At 44.1% G+C, this 19,227-nt stretch overlaps 1 protein-coding gene across 1 annotated transcript in view; it reads left to right on the forward strand.

Annotated features, from left to right (window-relative positions):
* The window catches only part of sos2 (son of sevenless homolog 2 (Drosophila)), a 73,396-nt gene that overhangs the window by 17,119 nt on the left and 37,050 nt on the right, over positions 1-19,227 (forward strand). Inside the window, exons 2-5 of the mRNA XM_063184339.1 lie at positions 9,166-9,291; positions 12,276-12,407; positions 12,943-13,107; positions 14,520-14,726. Of these exons, the coding sequence (XP_063040409.1) occupies positions 9,166-9,291; positions 12,276-12,407; positions 12,943-13,107; positions 14,520-14,726 (630 nt within the window). The remainder of the gene's footprint in view (positions 1-9,165; positions 9,292-12,275; positions 12,408-12,942; positions 13,108-14,519; positions 14,727-19,227) is intronic.

Below are 19,227 nucleotides of genomic sequence, written 5' to 3' on the forward strand. Positions count from 1 at the left end.
GAGAAAAAGAGAAAGCGAGAGAAAGGGAGATAAAGAGCAACAGCAACAGAGTGAGGGAGATAGAGGAAGAAGTAGAGAGCAAGCAAGAGGAGAGATAGGAAGAGAGAGAGAAATAAAGAGAGATAAATAGAGAGAGGGGGGTAAATAAATAAATACGGATATGAGAGAGATGGAGAGAGATGGAGAGGGGGAAATGGAGAGAGAGAGAGAGAGCAGTGTGGGAGTCCCTGTGCACCAGCTCTCCTGGCTTAATGGAGAGAAGCCATGAAACCAAACACCCATAGCTCTGTGTGTGTGTGTGTGTGTGTGTGTGTGTGTGTGTGTGTGTGTGTGTGTGTGTGTGTGTGTGTGTGTGTGTGTGTGTGTGACTGGTCTGTGTGGAAGATGCTTACACACACACACACACACACACGTATACACTCAAAATCCACATATGTGAAAGTCAATGTGTAGTATGCATTTGAGACCAACAGACTCGTGAACATGACTGCAAAAAAGACCATACTCGGACACATTTCGATGTATGCTCATGCACTCACGCATACACACACACACACACACACACACACGCTTCTGTATATATGGCTTCTGCTGATGTTAGACATGAGGGCTGTAGTCTAGGTCTCAAGTTGCACGACTGCCCAGCAGTGCACACATACATGTTTAGTACACAAACACATGTCCTAGCTGCACACGCACACACACACACACACACACACACACACACACACACACACACACACACACACACACACACACACACACACACACACACACACACACACACACACACACTGTATGTGTATGCAAATGCATATGTACAGAAATGTATATCTGATCATGGCCTTTTTATGGAGGACCATGTGTATTGGCTATATCTGGTGGTGTGTGTGTGTGTGTTTGTGTCAGAGAGAGAGAGAGAGAGAGAGAGAGAGAGAGAGAGAGAGAGCATCTCACACGAAGGCACTTATGCATTGGTCTCTCTCAGCCAGCGAGCAGTCGCTCCAGAAAGCTCTTAGCAGATGCTAATAGTTGGTAGTGATGAGCACAGCCATTAATGCCCTTACTGTATCTACTGTATATCTATTAGACTAGTGTTTCTCAACGGGGACTCTACAGTCCTCCATGGGGGCGTTAGGGAGCCCTAGGGCTCTGAGAACGATACAGCTTAGACAAGGTGGTGCTTAGTTGCCATTGGGGGAAGTTGGTCTATTTTATTGTTTTAATACGGGGGGGGGGGGGGGGGGGGGGCGTTGGCAGGCCTATGATGAAGTCAAGGGGGCGTTGGGAGTCTCATGATGTGGTCAAGGGGGCGTGTGTTCAAGGAAGGTTGAGAACCACTGTATTAGACAGACAGACAAGACTATGTGGAGAGAAGAGAGAGATTGTGTAGAACCTGGAGAGAGATACACTCTGTGTATGGGTTTGTGTGAAAGAACGAGACGATGTGCATGAACCAATCTACGGAAGACGTAGATAATTGAATTATTGAGTAGATGAGTGCTAATAATTGGTGATAATTGAGTATTTAAACCCCATGTTAATGAGGGAACGGGAGCGTATGTTGAAGCAGCTGTAAATGGTGTAAAGCTAACTGCAGGTATTTTGGGTCTGCTGGATACAGAAGATAACAGCAGGTAAATTGAACTGTGCCACGTTTTAAGTTTCTGTTAAGGCTGACTTTGATATTGTTTTAGTTATGTTCATTTAGTTTGTTGCCCACGTGCACATTTTTGTTTGTGTCTCGTGTGGAAAATATAAAGTGTGATATTTTTGATAACTTAGACTCGCTATTTCACAGTACACCTCTACACACTGACCGCAAAGGCTCATCCTGGCGTATGACAAGCAGTTCCTTGTTCACAGTGTTTATAATACCTAGAAAGTGTGTGTGTGTGTGTTTATACCTTGAAAGAGGGTGTGTGTGTATAATACCGTTTGGTGTGTGTGTATGTGTGTGTGCGTGCGTGCGTGTGTGTGTGTCTACAAAGTGTGTGTGAGTGTTTAATTCCTAGAAATTAGGTGTGAGAAAGAGACTGAGTGTAAGCGAGAATAAAAAAGAATGACATGAACAGGAAACTGAGCAGCCAAAAGAGAAGAAGGGACTTGGGTGTCATGTAGGGCTGCACGATTATGGAAAAAATCATAATCACGATTATTTTGGTCAAAATCATAATCACTATTATTAATCACGATTATTGATTTTCTGCAGATTTTTTTGAAAATTATAACAAGATGAAACATACCCAGGAATGAAATATATATACGGGGTGAGCAAAATAAAATGAATTGTAATAATTATGTAAAGGCAACAGCATGAAACTTAGGTGGACAGATTTCTGGCCAGAAACACCAGCCAGTCAGTATGTTCTGGCTTCAAGGACGCTCTCAAAAGTAGGTCACTATTGGCACGATTAAATCACGATTAAAATCATGAGTTCGATTTCACTATTTTATCACGATTTTGATTATTTTTCGATTAATTGTGCAGCCCTAGTGTCATGTCATTGGCACTACAGAAGAGGAGGAGAGGAGATGGAAGGAGGAGATGGAAGAAAGTGCATGAAAGAAATTTACCGTTGCATTTGAGGAGCATGCCCTAACTTCAAAAGGCGTCGCACCAACACACAGAATGCATTAGCATGCGAGACATGCGCAACACCATGTGGTCAGCCTGATTGGAAGGAGGAGGAGAGGAGATGAGGACATGAGGAGAAGAGGAGATGAGGACCTGAGATGGAAGGAAGAGAGGAGATGAGGAGTAGGAGGAGAGGAGATGAGGAGTAGGAGAGGGGGTGATGACATGGATGGCAGAGGTTGGGGGGCAATTTTTATACAATTGAAGCAAATTTTATTGTTTCACAATTTCACAAACTTGATTGTTTGACGATTCGTCACACATGCCCACATATACACACACACACTTGAGTTAGACCAAACTGGCATACACACACACACACTTACTTGAGAGAAAAAGCTGGCTACATTCCAGTTTTGCAGTTGTAATGGCCACTTAAAGGCACCTGAACTTGCTGACACTGACTAACTGGAGACACCAGTGACTGGCTCACTGGGCGTGGAGACACCTGGGACTTTCTCTCACCTCTACTCCTGACACACCACGCCTTTGCTCCTGTTACACACACACACACACACACACACACACACACACACACACACACACACACACACACACACACACACACACACGCTTTCAGACACAAAAAAAATCAAAGTACACATACACACTGACACAAATGTATAACACACATCGATCTCAGATATGCATGTTTCAAACATTTCAAGCGCAGACGCTGTAAGCATACACACAACGCATACACAGTCATATATGTCACACACACACACACACACACACACACACACACACACACACGTAGGGGTGGGCGATATGGCAAAAATGTTGTATCACGATATTTTAACATGAAATCACGATTTCGATTTTTTATCACGATCTTCCATCCAAAAAATAAAAACAACAAAAAACAACTTTCATATACTTGCAATTTGTAATTTGCAGTCAATAAAATGTTAACACACTGATGATACTCTCATAAAGTGTACAATTGGAATACAATAATGTAAAGAATAAAGTTAAGACAACAACACAAGTGAGAAAACATCACTCTGATACTGATAATAAACATCCTCACTACAAGACGATCTATACGATTTCTCCACTTTGGCAGATTCGAGACGATATTTTACTCAATATCGCGAATCACGATATAATATCGTCATATCGCCCACCCCTACACACACGTACGGTATACACACACACACCTACGTGTGTCCCAGGCATTGACGTGTCATGCAGCGTGGAGGATGAATGGCACGGCACGGCAGACTAATAAAAATAGCTCCGCTGGGGAAACACCCTGGTGTATACGTGGGCGCAGGTTGGTTTTACCTGACGTGGATGAGGTCACTGCAGCCCCGCTTGACAGCTCAGCTCCTGTGTGCGTGCGTGCGCGTGTGTGAATGTGTGCGTGTGCTGTAGAGAAAACACCAATTTTCATTGGTGTGGGTGACGTCCAAGTAGTTTGGGTAGTTTTACTTTTTTAGATAGGTTTTTACCTGCTATTAATAGCTCAGCTCATGCTTGTTTGCTGGCGTGCACACCCAGTTGCTTACAACTAACAGAGGTGCAGAGGTGTCAATCACAGGTTCAGCGAGTAAAACTCTGCCACAATTTTGATATAACCGGCTCTGAATCGCCTGACCATAATGCGCACACACAAGAAAGTTAGACCAGCATGTCAGTGAAGTCACCTGTGTTGGAAGGAAAAAGTGGTTCCAGCTTTTAACTTAGGAACCGGATTTTTGACACCTCTGCTCCGGAGCAGGGAAGACTGGGGTGCCGTTTGCATCAGTTGTGTTTGTGAGTCTTTCACACTCTGAAGGGAAAACACCCCTATTTGTTTGTGTGTGTGCGTACGCGCACGCGTGCGCATGTGTGTACATGGGTGCGGATTTTACTTGCTGCCTGCTGTCGTCACTAGTGGTTTTGAGCCGAGCTCCTACCCCGAGGCTCCTGTGTGTCATTCTAGCTGAGAAGCTACGGACTGGAGAAAAGACCTTCTTCAACCAGTTGTTTTCGCTCCTTGTTTTTATTTAAATGAATTCATAAACGGTCATTTATATATTTTTTAAAATCAAGAAAAAAGTTTTTTTTCCATGCGTTCCTAAACCGTGACATTTTGAGCCTTTGACCCTTAACTCAAACGTTCATGTCTGAAGGGCTGACAGTTAATTAATCGCTTTTGTTTGATTACCTTGTCACAGGAGACTTTTTCCATGGTTTATATACACTTCTCAAAAAAATACATGTGATACATCAGCCTGTCCAGTTAGGGGTCAAGCAACACTGATTGTGAATCCATGTTGCCTACTGTGTTACAAATGTAAACTGTAGGAAAAATGGGTTCACAAATCGGTGTTGCTTCTTAAATTGATTTGTCTTGGAGTTGCATTGCGTTGTTTTGGTGATCCCTTTTATTTTTTGGAGCAGTTTAAGTGAAGTGAAAGCCCACCTGGGAAACTCCAGCCCCCATTGTCATTGTGACATAGCACTCCACAGTGCACAAGTGCACACTGCATACAACAAATTTGCATTTTATGCCTCAGCCATACAAGAGTGCAGCCCCCAATGACGTGCCAAGGGAGCAGATCGGCGGGGCGGTACCATGCTCAGGGTACCTCGGTCATGGAGGAGGAGGATGGGGGAGAGCACTGAATAATTACTGCCCCTACCAACCAGGGGGTCGTGACTGAGTCAAACCGGCAACCTCTGGGCTACAAGTCTGACGCCCTAACCGCTTACTCCTGACTTCAAGTTATCCATGTCCCCTTCATCTGCTCCCAGAGTAAGATGCATAACTACAGTCTGCGAAACAACACTAGCAATGCTAGCAGTAGCAGCAGACAGCAGCCTGTCTCGCTCCCTCCTCAAGGTGCAGACAGCAATAGCAGCTCAAACGACACTAGCAGCAGCAGTAGTACACTTCCGTCCCTCCCTCCTCAAGGTGCCCTTAACTCACAGCATTTGCACCTCTTAACCTCCCATTATCAACTCACACACTTACAGTTTCCGTTTATCCACACACTTATCTTTCTCATAGCCTGTTGAGGTGTGTGTGCGTGCGCGTTTTCTCATGCTTCTTATCTCCTTTTGGTCAAATATACACACAGACTGTAGACTTGTTACACAATTTCTTTTCACCTTAGCCGTCTCGAGAGACTTCCCTAGCAGGGTAGCGAGAGAGCGAGACACAGAGCAAAAGAAAGAGAAAGAGAAACAGACAGACAGACACTGGTTTCAAATAATTTCCCCAAGCTCCTCTGTCCTTTCGCTCCACTTTGGTAAAGTCAGATTTCTACATAGGACATTCATTTAGCATTCAAAATACTTTAATGTGATCTATCTGGAGTGGACATACAGTATAAGCCTTGTGGCACATGACATGAGGATATTAGTCTATGTTTCAAATTTGGTTTGACAGCAGGGGTTATTTTTCAGATGTATCAGGTTTCTATTTTGAATGTCAAATGTACAGACTGAGAGCGACACAGACAGACAGACGGACAGGACAGACGGCGAGAAAGGTGATTGCTGTGAAAAGCGCTCGGTGTTCATGCCGTGTAATCAGTCTCTCTTTGTCCCGTTTATGGAGGCTAAATTTGACATGTTGAGTCTTTTCATCCAATGCACTCGTCTAGCCTGTCCATATTTTGCCACATATTTGTTTGTTTTGAGCATTTTTTATATGGGCCGTCTAGACTATGTAATGGCACCTTGCCTTTACTGGGCAAGATCAGTTGTGTGTGTGACTGTGTGCATGTGCGTGCGTGCGTGCGTGCGTGCGTGCGTGCGTGCGTGCGTGCGTGCGTGCGTGCGTGTGTGTGTGTGTGTGTGTGTGGGACAGCAGAGGACACGTAAGGCGAGGTCTCGGATGCAAAGTACAGTGCAGAGGCCGTTGTAATTGAGGTTCAGGCATCATGCGTATCGTATTGAAAAGGAAGTCCTACTCCAGGCCAAGTTGACGTGTCCTATGTATACACCTGCATGTCATCCCAGACTATAGTCTAGTCTTCAAAAAGGCAGAGAATGCGCCCCTGCCGTGGTACACCGGCGACCAGGGTTCCATTCTGGCACGGGTCACTTCTCGATGCTCCCCCATCTATCTTTCCCACTCGCTTTCTGTCACCATCTCCAACTATCATATCAAATAAAGGGAAAACAAGTCCGACAGGCGGACAACAGATGCGTCCGTCTATGCCCGTTCTGAACCTTTTTTGCCCAAACGCCCCCTTGGCCTCCTCATAACCTGTCAAGGCAATTTATCAATAAGCCTACCATGTACTGTATAAGCCTGGATTTGAAAAAGTACCATAGGATTTCAACAGTGTTGGGCAATTTACTGAAAAACTGTAATGCATTGCTGATTACATGTTACTGTCTTTTCAAAATAATCCCTTACACTACATTTAGCAATGTGGGGACCTAAGGCGAATTTAGCTTAGGGGGGCCATCGGTCCATCCCATATCACATTTTTTTTTAACATAAAATCTCTATTTTTGTTAGGCTATTTTTTTTTTTTAAATCACTTTTTTTTTTTTTTTTTTTTTAATTACAAACATAAAAAACAGGCAAACATTACAACCCTTTCTGGACAGATTTCAATGAATAGGCTATTTGCAATTTTGCATAGGCCTACATTAAATAAACTAAAATGTGAAATTCTCTTTTCACTTTAATATGAGAGCAGTGATGTCCCCCCCTCACTGAAGTGTTATTTCATGTGTGAGCATGATGCTGTCACCTATTTGAAGTGACGTTGATGTTGGATTTCATGGAATACTTTTAAATGCCGCTTTGGGAAGAAAACAGAGTAGGCGACAGGTGAACTGTATTTCTGTCAAAACAGTGGTTTGCAGGCGTTTGCGTTTTCACGTGGATATTGTCTTCGTGGACCGTAACAGACAAACCGTAAGTTCCATAAACTAATCAATGAGACATTGGCTACGTGTACATGATGTTTTTAAGTCCGATTTAATAAATGCGATTTAAATAGATCGGATTAAGAGTTATTTTGCGATGTGTATACATGGCACTTTCACTTAAATGCGATTAAACGTCTGGGGAAAATAAAGCATTGCGATTGGACTGAGGACGCACGTGCTGAGCGAGCCAAATAAGGCACGGGGGCGTGGTTCAATGCCACCGAGATGCAGGTCATCTTCCCCACGAAAATCGTTGCCTCAGGCGGACTGAAATCACAACATTTCCCCCTTTCTCCCTGGATCATTTACAATGCTACATGCTACCCTGTTAGCATAGAAAAACGAGTGGTCAAATGGTAATGTGGAGTAACTTTGTTGTGCTTCATTACTTCGTGGGGCACTTTTACATCAATATATGGAAGCCACAACATTTATAGTCGCTTAGGGACTTTAAATTAAGCAAAACTTTCATGTGAAAATCAACAGGAAGTGCCGCCATGTTTTTCTCACAGGCAAAGGGCACGGTTGGTTTGCACGCATGAGCTCCAGGCCAAAACTGAGCGACTGCCACCTTGTGGACACAAGAGGGAATCACAGGAGGGAATCACAATTCAGAAACGCATCACGGGAGGGAAACACATCACGGGAGGGCGGACGGACGGACGGAGGGACGGACGGACGGACGGACGGACACCAAAGCCTCTTATAGAGATGCGTGGGACGCATCTAAAAAGGCAGTGAATGCGTGCACATCAGCTGGATTCTGCTGGACTGAACAGAAGATAACTGGAAGGAAATGATAAAGGTCCGCAACACTGTTCTATGCTCCCAAAACGCTCAATGGCACAACGTATCGGACTGCTCAGTCCTTCATAAAAATGCACTTTGATGATGGACTGAGTGTCTGCAAATGTGAACAGCGTGCGGGAGCTTTCTTGTCTACAACGTTTCAGAGTTAACTTGCAACGTTTCTGTCTACTGATCTTTTTCAGTAGACCGAAACGATGCAAGTAAACTTTGCAAATTTGAACAGTGTGCGGGAGCTTTCTTTTCTTCTCTTTAACGTTGGTGACCCAGGGGTTCCACTCCTATGCACCCAGCCAATGGAGGTGTGCAAGAATTCTACACACGCAGAACTGTCCGATACGTTGTGCCATTAAACATCTTGGGAGCATAGAACAGTGTTGCGGACCTTTATCATTTCATTCTAGTGTAGTCTTCTTAGTTACCTACCCCCCTCAGTGTGTCCGTCTGGCAGTCTGTCTCTGGCATTTTTTGTAATCATTTTTGCTAATGTGCAATGTGCTTATTGGTCACTCACTATATTAGCTGTCTTAATGTGCAGAAGGTTTGATTCCTTTATGAACACGAACTTGCGTATAATGGGGTCATTCTGTGTGAACTCAGACTCTTTGGGGCCCCGAACAGCAGGGATTTTAATGAAACGTGGTACGCCTGTTTAGTGAAATGTATGCATCATGGCTGATGTACGGTACTGTCCCGCTGCCACACAACACACTTTGCTGGCCCTGTTGGTCTGCCCCCTTGCAGAGGAGAGGCATAAATGCAATTTTGTCGAGCACTATCTGCTGGGTTGTGTGGTGTGTGTCACAAACTAACAGAAAACTGTGTGTGTGGTTCAGGTGCTGTACCAGGTGCATTCGGACCTGTCTGCGGAGGAGGACGCTCTTCAGTACATCGAGGAGCTCATCCTGCAGCTGCTCAACATGCTGTGTGTGGCCCAGCCCCGCTCCGTCACAGACGTGGAGGTCAGTACACACACACACACACACACACACACACACACACACACACACACACACACACACACACACACACACACACACACACACACACACACACACAGGTACACAATATGTGCATACGGCATGCTGTGTGTGGCCCAGTCCCGCTCCGTCACAGACGTGGAGGTCAGTACACACACACACACACACACACACACACGTACACACACACACACACACACACACACACACGTACACAATATGTGCATACGGCATGCTGTGTGTGGTCCAGCCCTGCTCCGTCACAGACGTGGAGGTCAGAACACACACACATACACACACACTACACACTAACTACTGACAATATTTTCAGTAGGCACATCAACACACACCCACACTACTGACATGTTACAGACAATATGTACAGTTCATACAACCCCTCTCATCCTCACACACACACGCGCACACACCCACACACACACACACACACACACAGGTGTGCGCGAACTCACACACTCACACACGCAGACATACAGAAACACGCGCACACACACTAGACATGGTGTCAGTAGTCACACCAACACCATTGCACACACATACTGTACATCAGCATAACACACCCCACAGATACAGTGCCTTCAAAAAGTCTACACAACCCTCTTCAAATGTCAGATTTTTGTGATGTAAAAAAATGTCAGAAAGACAAATAAATTCACAGTTTTTTCCACCTTCAATCTAAACCATTAACCTGTACAATGCAATTGAGAAACAAGCGTATAGCTTTAAATGGAAACAATAGAGAATAAAAAACTTCAATTAACATGGTTGCATAAATATACACACCCTTAAATTAATACTTAGTTGCAGCACCTTTGGCTTGTCTGGGTCATTCCAAAACCTCAATATTATTCTGGTGAAGCCATTCTTTTGTAGATTTAGGCCTGTGCTTGGAGAAATTGTCGTTCTGAAAGATTAGTTCCTCTGCATCTTCACCTTTAAACCAGGGGGCCAAAGATTTTGTGCCACTACCACAGCCCCTGTGGAAATTTTCATAATTCCCTCCTCCCTATTGAAGGCCCCAGTTACAGCTGAAGAAAAACAGCACAAAAGAACAATGCTGCCACCACCATACTTCATGTTAGGTATGGTGTTACTTCGGTGATGTTTTGTGCCAAAAATACCTTTTGGAATTATGTCCAAAATGTTCAACCTCAGTTTCACCTGACCATAACACATCTTCCCACATGCATTTGGGAGATTACAGAAGTATTTTTTGCAAAATTTACCTCACCAAGATTGAACTTTTTGGTCATAATTCAAATTGGTATGTTTGGCGCAAAACATCACCGCAATAACACCATACCTAACATGAAGTATGGTGGTGGCAGCATTGTTCTTTTGTGCTGTTTTTCTTCAGCTGTAAATGGGGCCTTCATTAGGGAGGAGGGAATTATGAAAATTTCGACAGGTGCCGTGGTAGTGGCACAAAACCGTCGACCCCCTGGTAGAAAGGTGAAGATGCAGAGGAACTAATCTTTCAGAACGACAATTTCTCCAAGCACACGCCTAAGTCTACAAAAGCATGGCTTCACTAGAATAAGATTGAGGTTTTGGAATAGCCCAGACAAGCCCAAAGGTGCTGCAACTAAGTATTAATTTAAGGGTGTGTATATTTATGCAACCATGTTAATTGAAGTTTTTTATTTTCTATTGTTTCCCTTTAAAGCTTTATGCTTGTTTCTCAATTGCATTGTACAGGTTAATAGTTTAGATTGAAGGTGGAAAAAGCTGTGAATTAATTTGTCTTTCTGTCATTTTTTACATCACAAAAACCTGACATTTGAGGAGGGGTGTGTAGACTTTTTGAAGGCACTGTACATTATAGACAGATGGTATGATACACATTTGATGAATAGCCTGACTCTGAGTTGTTAATGATGGTTGACGACCAAGAAAAAAACTGTCAATGCTGATAGAGCAACAGAGCTATGTCATATTATCATAGGTTTCCCACGCATGCATGAAAAAAACAGCCAAAAAAAGCAGTCCCATGTGGCATTTCATCTTAATTACTTTTGACAGCACATAACACAGCATGGTCAGTCAGTCCAGTCAGCCAGTCAGTGTGCTTATGAAACCCCCACAGCTCTGATCTGCTAAGACAGCAGGAGAGTGTAGTGGCTGCCAGTGCTGTACGTAATGTAGCATGGAAATACATAAAGGGGAGAAGCTGATTTTCTCTTGGGTGTTCCTGCTGCTGCTAATATATCGGGCTGCGTGGGTCCCATCACTTGGTGTTAATGACTACAGCACTAGCACATCAACAGCCGCACTGCTCTTGAAATGATCCAAAACATTAGTGTTCATTTGTGTTCCTCTGTTGCTTTTTAATCAACTCTGGTCAGCTGTGTGTATCATGTGGCTCATGTAATGTAAAAATGATTGAAGTGCTCTGCTTTTTTAAATAACAATGGTAAATTACATTTAAGGGCTGAGGAGTCCACAGGGAGAAAAAATAGACATGATGGCAAAAAGAAAAAATTCAGAATTCAGATTTCTAGATATGATTTTATGGGGTTTTTTGGTGAATGCCTCCTTTGGTATACGCCTTGGTCATATCTCTGGTCTTCTGAATAAAAATCTGGCACTGCCATGCGATATGGTGCATTCGACATATTGGCAGCACTCTCTTTGAAGATTGTTTATACTATAAACACATTGGTAAAGGGTTAGAGTGTCATTTCAAAGCTCAATGTGGATCAAATTAATTGCAATGAATTTCTGTTGGTCTTTGTCATGGACAGATAAAAGTCTTTTATAGCAGGGCCATGCATTACAGAACACACGGTGGCGATACACAGTCATCTCAATTCACAGTAATCTTCATTGACACAGTCGTGCCATTACAGATGTTTAAAGCATTATGCTAATGGTTCTGTATTTTGTGTGTGTGTGTGTGTGTGTGTGTGTGTGTGTGTGTGTGTGTGTGTGTGTGTGTTTGTATGTAGGAGCGAATTCAGAAGACCTTCCCCTACCCCATTGATAAGTGGGCCATCGGAGATGCACAGAAGGCCATTGAGAAGAGGAAGAGGAGCATGCCACTGCTTCTCCCAGTGGACAAGATTCACCCTCTACTGAAGGTGAGTGTGTGTGTGTGCGTGCGTGCGTGTGTGTATTTGTGTGTGCGTGTTTGTGGCAGAATTTCATCTTTTTTTCATATCTGTGTTTGAATTATAGCTCCATAGTGCCGATGAAAATAAGAGAAATGAAAATGGGAAATGAAAAATCTTTATATGCATGGTTTGCCCGGGCCTACTTGAACTTTGTTGCAAAATGACGTATATGCATTTTGGAACATTTTGAGAAATTGACATTTCTGTATTGGGCATTGGATTGCAGGACTCTCTGGAAGAAGAGGTTTCTACCTCAATGCGACCTTCCTGGTTAAATAAAGGTCAAATAAAAAATAAAATAAAAAATAAAATATTATATGGATGTTTAAGAAAATATTTGCATGGCAAAAACTCACACATAGATGAAAGGCCTTCTGAACAGTCATTTCCAACAATAGCGGATTGGTGGATACGTCGTTTTGCACCTTAATCATTCATATGTACATGTCATAACTAATCTCTGCCTGTCTCCCCCTCTCCCCTCTCCCCTTCTTGTCTTCAGGAGGTGCTGGGCTATAAGATTGACTACCAGGTGTCCGTGTACATCGTGGCGGTGCTGGAGTACATCTCGGCAGACATCCTCAAGCTGGCCGGCAACTACGTCAGCAACATCCGCCACTATGACATCAGCCAGCAGGACATCAAGGTGTCCATGTGCGCTGACAAGGTAAAGAAGCGGCCGATCTGACTAGACTAGAAATGCACTAGCCAAACAGCTCAGTCAACCTCCCTCCTTTTGCACCTGAAAATATCATTTTAAGATCCAATTTATTGGTCTTAGTGGGACCACAGCACTTTATATGTTTTAATGAAAGAAATATTTCATATGCGTTAATGCAGTGGTTCTCAAACTTTTTGTGTGAAGTACCAGCCGAGAAAATATTGAGCTCTCCGAGTACCACCTTGACAACTAACATTAGAATATTGCAGCAAAGGCCATCCATATTCACTTTTGCCAGTGAATACAGGAGAGGTTCATAATGGCATCAGCAGCTACGGTCACATTCTGTGCAAGTTTGTTTTTAAATGTCTTGCTTGCCTAGTAGTATTCTGCATTATGTTTTCAGATTCATACAGTTCAATATTACAAAATGTGATACCAAAGAGACATTTTTTGACCGCAACAACTTGATCAGCCTTCAAATCAATGCACAAAAATTAATTAATTAATTAATTCTTCCAAGTACCACCAGCGATGTCTCAAGTACCACCAGTGGTACGCGTACCACAGTTTGAGCACCACTGCGTTAATGGATTCAAGTAAAAAAAATTTTTTTTAAATTAATAATAAAAGAGCACTTGGGAAGCACAGACCTCTGCCACGCAGTTCAGTTTTGTCTGTTTTTGGTCTTATGTTGGTGTTTTTATTTTGTTTTGATGATTTTTGTTTTCTTTGTTCAGACGTCTGTGGATTTTGTTCGGTGCAGGTATAATCATACTGTATGTTGTGTGAGCAGTTTCTGTCTGTCGGTGTACATTCAGTAGCCTGAAGTTCAAGTAAGGAATTGTGTGGTGGCTGTGTGTGCAGTGACGTGTTTGTGGTCGATAAGTGTGTTTTTAGTCTGTGAAGTTCATTTATTGTACTTAGTTTTTTTGAGTATGCCCATACAGTTGTAATGCACTCACACCAACCCCTCATCAAGTAGTGGATGATGAGTAAGCATTTCAAGAGTGACACAACATTGCATTGCATTACATTACACTTCGCTGGTGCTTTTATCCAAAAGAACTACCAGTTATTACAGGGTATTGGTTACAGTCCATAGAGTAATATGGTGTTATGTGGGGTTATTTACTGCTTAGGGTGGATTTTGAACCTACAACCGTCTGATCCATGGGGACCATCTCCTTAAAGGTCCACTAGGTTAACAAAATTAAAGTTTGCTATACGTTATTTTCTTGCCTAAAATACACAAACTCAAACTTTGAGTAAAGTCAGAAAGTTGTACTTGTTAAAATCATATTTTTTAGGGAACTTATTAGACTACGGCTGCCCTCAAGCCTTAGTGTTTTTGAGTATGCTGCTGAGCTCACGCCACCCTCTCTGATCTCCTTCATATCCATTCTGTCCCTTGTCAGGTGCTGATGGACATGTTTGACCAGGACGAGGAGATGGGCCTGGCGTACCTGTGCCCGGAGGAGCCTCCTCTGTCGGGGGAGCTGACCTACGATGACCTGGTGCGGCTGGAGATCGCCGAGGAGCGCCAGTACCTGCGCGAGCTAGACCTCATCATCAAGGTGTTCCGCCAGACCTTCCTCTCCAACACCAAGCTCTTCTGCGCACAGGTATAAAGGACTAACACAGACATACACACTCACACGCAGGCCTGCACACAGAGACACATGCACACAGAGACTTGCACACACACACACACACACACACACACACACACACACACACACACACACACACACACACACACACATAGATGGAAAATCTAGCAATAATGGCATGATTTTAGTCATACACTGTGGTAAAGTCCCCAACTGTTTGCATCCTCGTGAGGCTCTGAAGTCCAGTAGGATTTCTGAAGAAGGAACGTGTCTAGACAGGCAGGGAGGTAGTCTGGTTTTGAAGATATTACGTTTTTAGTTTAAAAAAAAAAAAAATTCCCCACTTTGCACGCTTTGGCACATCGGTGTCCCATCCTTTGAAGACTGTTTACATTGTGTGTGGCAGCAGAGTTCTCTCTCTCTCTCTCTCGCTCTCTCTCTCTACATATATACGTATACATATATATTTATTTATTTTTTATTATTATTTATTTATTTTTTCCAAATATGTTTTTTTGTTAAGCATTTCTCTCAACAAGAGTGAAATAATTTAGCATGTATGAATTGAATTTAAAAGGTGCACAGACCTCTTAAGACAGCAGTCTGACTTTGGGATTGCAACTCAAACTTCCACATGCTGCAGTGAGCAATGCTGTGGTCACCCTGTGTGTTTCTCTCTCTCTCTTTCTCCACCGCTCTCTCTCTCTCTTTCTCCACCGCTCTCTCTCTCTCTCTCTCTCTCTCTCTCCCTCCCTCTCTCTCTCTCTCTCTCTCTCTCTCCCTCCCTCCCTCTCTCTCTCTCTCTCTCTCTCTCTCTATCTCTCTCTCTCTCTCTCTCTCTCTCTCTCAATGATGTAATCTCTGAATGTAAGCCGACTGCAGCCTAGCTGTCGCGCAATAAGGTCTATGACTGAGTGCAGGGGGAAACTCCATTCATAGTTTTTGACGGTGCTGCAAAGTTATGGAAGGCTAATCGCGTCGCGATATCTGTCTGCTTCCACAAATAGTTTTTGGCAAGCAACAGCATCTTCTCGTCTCCAGGACTCAGCCATAAATTTGCCTTTAGTGTTAAAGATGGATGCCTGACCTCATTGTCTTTGGCTTCATCAAAGGTCTGTGATGAGAGGTTGATGGGGAATGTGGTGTGCGTGCGTGCGTGTGTGGGTGCTTGCGTATTGGAAACAGAGCCAGCCAGAGGAGAAATGACAAGTGGACAGATGACCGGCGTAGAAGCAAGAGCAGTAGACAGTCATTGTGTGTGTGTGTGTGCATGTGCGTATGTGCGTGTGCTTGTGCATGCGTGCGTGCCTTTGCGTGTCTGTGTTTCTGTCTGTGTGAGTGTGTGCGCGCACAAGGGCATGTGTATGTGTGGTTTGGCATATTTGAGGTTTGCCGTTGGCTGTTGTAATTTTGGCAAGGTAGGCAAGTCCTCGGCCGTTCCAGAACACAAGACTCGCAATTAAGCTGACAGACAGACTGACACACATACTGTAGACAGAGTCAGAAAGAGAGAGAGATATGGGGTACACCCACCAGAAGAAACAATCCTGATTGGACCGCAGAGATGAAATGTCTGTGGAGGAGTCAAAATAATATGAGGGCTCCAAACACCCAGGATGCATCTGTTCTGGGGCCAGTACAGTCAAAGTGTGGTGTGTCGAGGGGGGATTTAAAATGTTTGGTTCCATCATGTTCTCATGCTGCTTCATAGCTGACTGAGAGCATGGTGTTTCTTGCATCATATCCTAGCTCAGCCTAGCTGCTGTGGACATTTCACAATATTTTTCACCTATGAGCGAGATGAAACAACATAAAATGGAAGTCACTAGGGGGGCACACACTTGTACAATGAAAGAATATTTATAGCAACAGTAAGAAGCTTTGTTTTTTTTCCAACCTGAAGATAAAGTTTCCAAATGGTTTCAGTGGGTCATCAACATGTAATGCAGTACAAGGCGCTCTGCCACTCCTCATAGGCTCTCACTGTAGTAAGTGAGTTTAAAAGGAGAGGGTCGCGGCCCAATCCCATTGCTCTTCTCCTCACACTCGACTTCGTTTGGAGTCAACTTTCAAAGCCAGACGCCGCCGGTCCCCTTGAGCGCAAAGTGGAACCTTATCAGTGTTATCAATCAATCTTAGCCTACAAAGTGGAACACCACTTTTGTCTCTGTAGCTTGTATGGCAATTATTCCGCGTCCAGCTAATCAGAAGTGGTAACCCTTACTACAGAGTTTAAATAAAACCCTGCCACAAATTGTATCCAACCAGCTCCGAATCAAGGCAGGCAAACCAATTTTTCAGACAAGTTAGCTGGGGTTGGACGAAAACTGACAGGATTTTTTAAATACATCTAAACTGGGTTTGGACACCCTCGGCAACTAGTGGGGCCACCAAAAATGAAAGCTAAACAATTTTGCTTTATCACATCTTTTGGTGTCTCATCTTTCTGTATGACTGCAATCTTACGGTGTGCCAATATTGGGCTATTCTGCATTCTGAGTTTCTCTGCAAAGACGGCGCCTCTGCTAGTTATAGGGCATTACTGTAGTCAGTCAGTGATGGGAAGTTTGTGTCAAGGCGTGACTCTGCCATTTTCTTCTAAAGGCCGTTGTTGGCCTTTTTTCGTTTTATTGGAAGTGACAACTGTAATTTCGCAGTTTCTCTTCCTCTTTTGTTTCTGCAAGGCATGTATGTCAGCACTTGTCGTCGCAATGACTGCCCAGGGAGTTTCATTTGTCCTTTCCATTAAAATAACGAAAAACTGCACAGAACAAGGTCTGTTAAGAAGATGATCCCCAAGTATTGAGGCTGACAAATGAACTGCTTGTTGCAGTCATCCCACTTTGTGTGTCTGTGTCTGTGTCTGTGTTTGTGTCTGTATGTGTGTGTGTGGCGATATTGTGTTCGAGCATGAATCTAATGAATAGTCTGGAGGATTAGAAAGCCTATGTTGAAAGGCGCGGCTGTTTGCGCATCACACCAACTGGCCAGGTGCAGGACAAATGGCCGTAATCTCCAAAGAGAGAGAGTGAAAGTGAAAGAAAGAAAGAAAGAAAGAAAGCACAGTTGTCCGCAACACTTCTGGACTTCTGCGTGGTTTTATTTACAGAAAAGAAGGCAGTGTAGGGTTATTTTTATTCAAATAAGAAGCGATTTGGCCCCAGTGTTACCAAGGCCATTACAAACCCCCTTCGCCAGCTAGATAAAACATCACTTTGCACATCACTGGTTCTGTGCCTCCAGTCCTCTGCTACCCCCCCTGGGGACCCTTGCTCATCCTGTGCCAGCTATCCAGCACACTCATGTTTCAGTGTTCGACATACGTCAGCAAACGCAGAAAAACTCTTGAGGTTTAATGACTCATAACTCATTGAACTCATTAAAAATATCCCATATCTCAGAAGGTCTCTCAACTGTAAAATGCCACTGTAGAAAAAAGTAAATACAGCCAGAGAAACAAGCTGCGTTTAAGAAACCTGGGAAGTCGTGTTTGGAGTGTTCGCCTCCCCCCCTCCTCCAGTGTGAAGGTTGCCATCCCCCCTGGCAGGCACGATAATTGGGGAGGGGGTAGCGGGGTTTACGGACAGTGGATAATGGAGCTCGGTGGTGCCAAGTTGACGCCAAGCTAATTCTGCTCTCTCTGGCTGAGTGGAGAGAAAAAAAGTACAGATTCTTGGCCCACCGGTCGGCCAGTGGTGGCACCTCGCTAGACTCCCTGTGGTTGGCTGCTGATGGCCAAGGCCGCGGCCAAAGTCACCAATTGACTGCTCCCTCTGTGCTCCCTGAGAAAGACTGTAAATGTCTCTGTTGCTCTTGTGGTAGAGAGCTGAAGGGAGCAACAACACCCCATAATATGCACACACACGCATACACACACACACACACACACACGCATACACACACGCACACGCGTGCATGTGCACACACACACACACACACGCGTGCATGTGCACACACACACACACACACACGCACACACGCACACACACACACACACGCGTGAATGTACACACACACACACGCGCGCGCGCACGCAGGCAGGCAGTATTATGGTAAAAATGGGCTGAGTTTGCACAGTGATGTCTCTGTGCACTGACACTGACTTGTGTTGAATGCTTAAAACCGCTATACATTTCCATCACTCATTCATAGAGGTGCTCCGATTGCTCGGCTGCCGATCATGACCGGCCGATAATGGCCAAAAATAGCCTGATCGGTGATCGGAAAAACATGCCGATCAAAAAACCGATCGAGAGATATTAAATTCCTCAGGCAACCATTTGCCTTTACACCTGGCGCTGCATGTAGGCGCTGGCTCTGCACAGCTGCAACTGCACCAAAAGAAGGCATCTTTGCTTGTCTATAACTTTTCGCCATTCCCCCCTTCATTTCCACCATTCATAACCATATCTGCATCAACAATGATCTGATTTTCCGATCCATGCGCCGTTTACCTGAGTGACAATGTAATTTGCGATTGAGTACTCGCCAGTGAGCCATGTTACGTTATAAC

This window comes from Engraulis encrasicolus, chromosome 19 (genome assembly GCF_034702125.1).
Source record: "Engraulis encrasicolus isolate BLACKSEA-1 chromosome 19, IST_EnEncr_1.0, whole genome shotgun sequence".
NCBI classification, from domain to species: domain Eukaryota; kingdom Metazoa; phylum Chordata; class Actinopteri; order Clupeiformes; family Engraulidae; genus Engraulis; species Engraulis encrasicolus.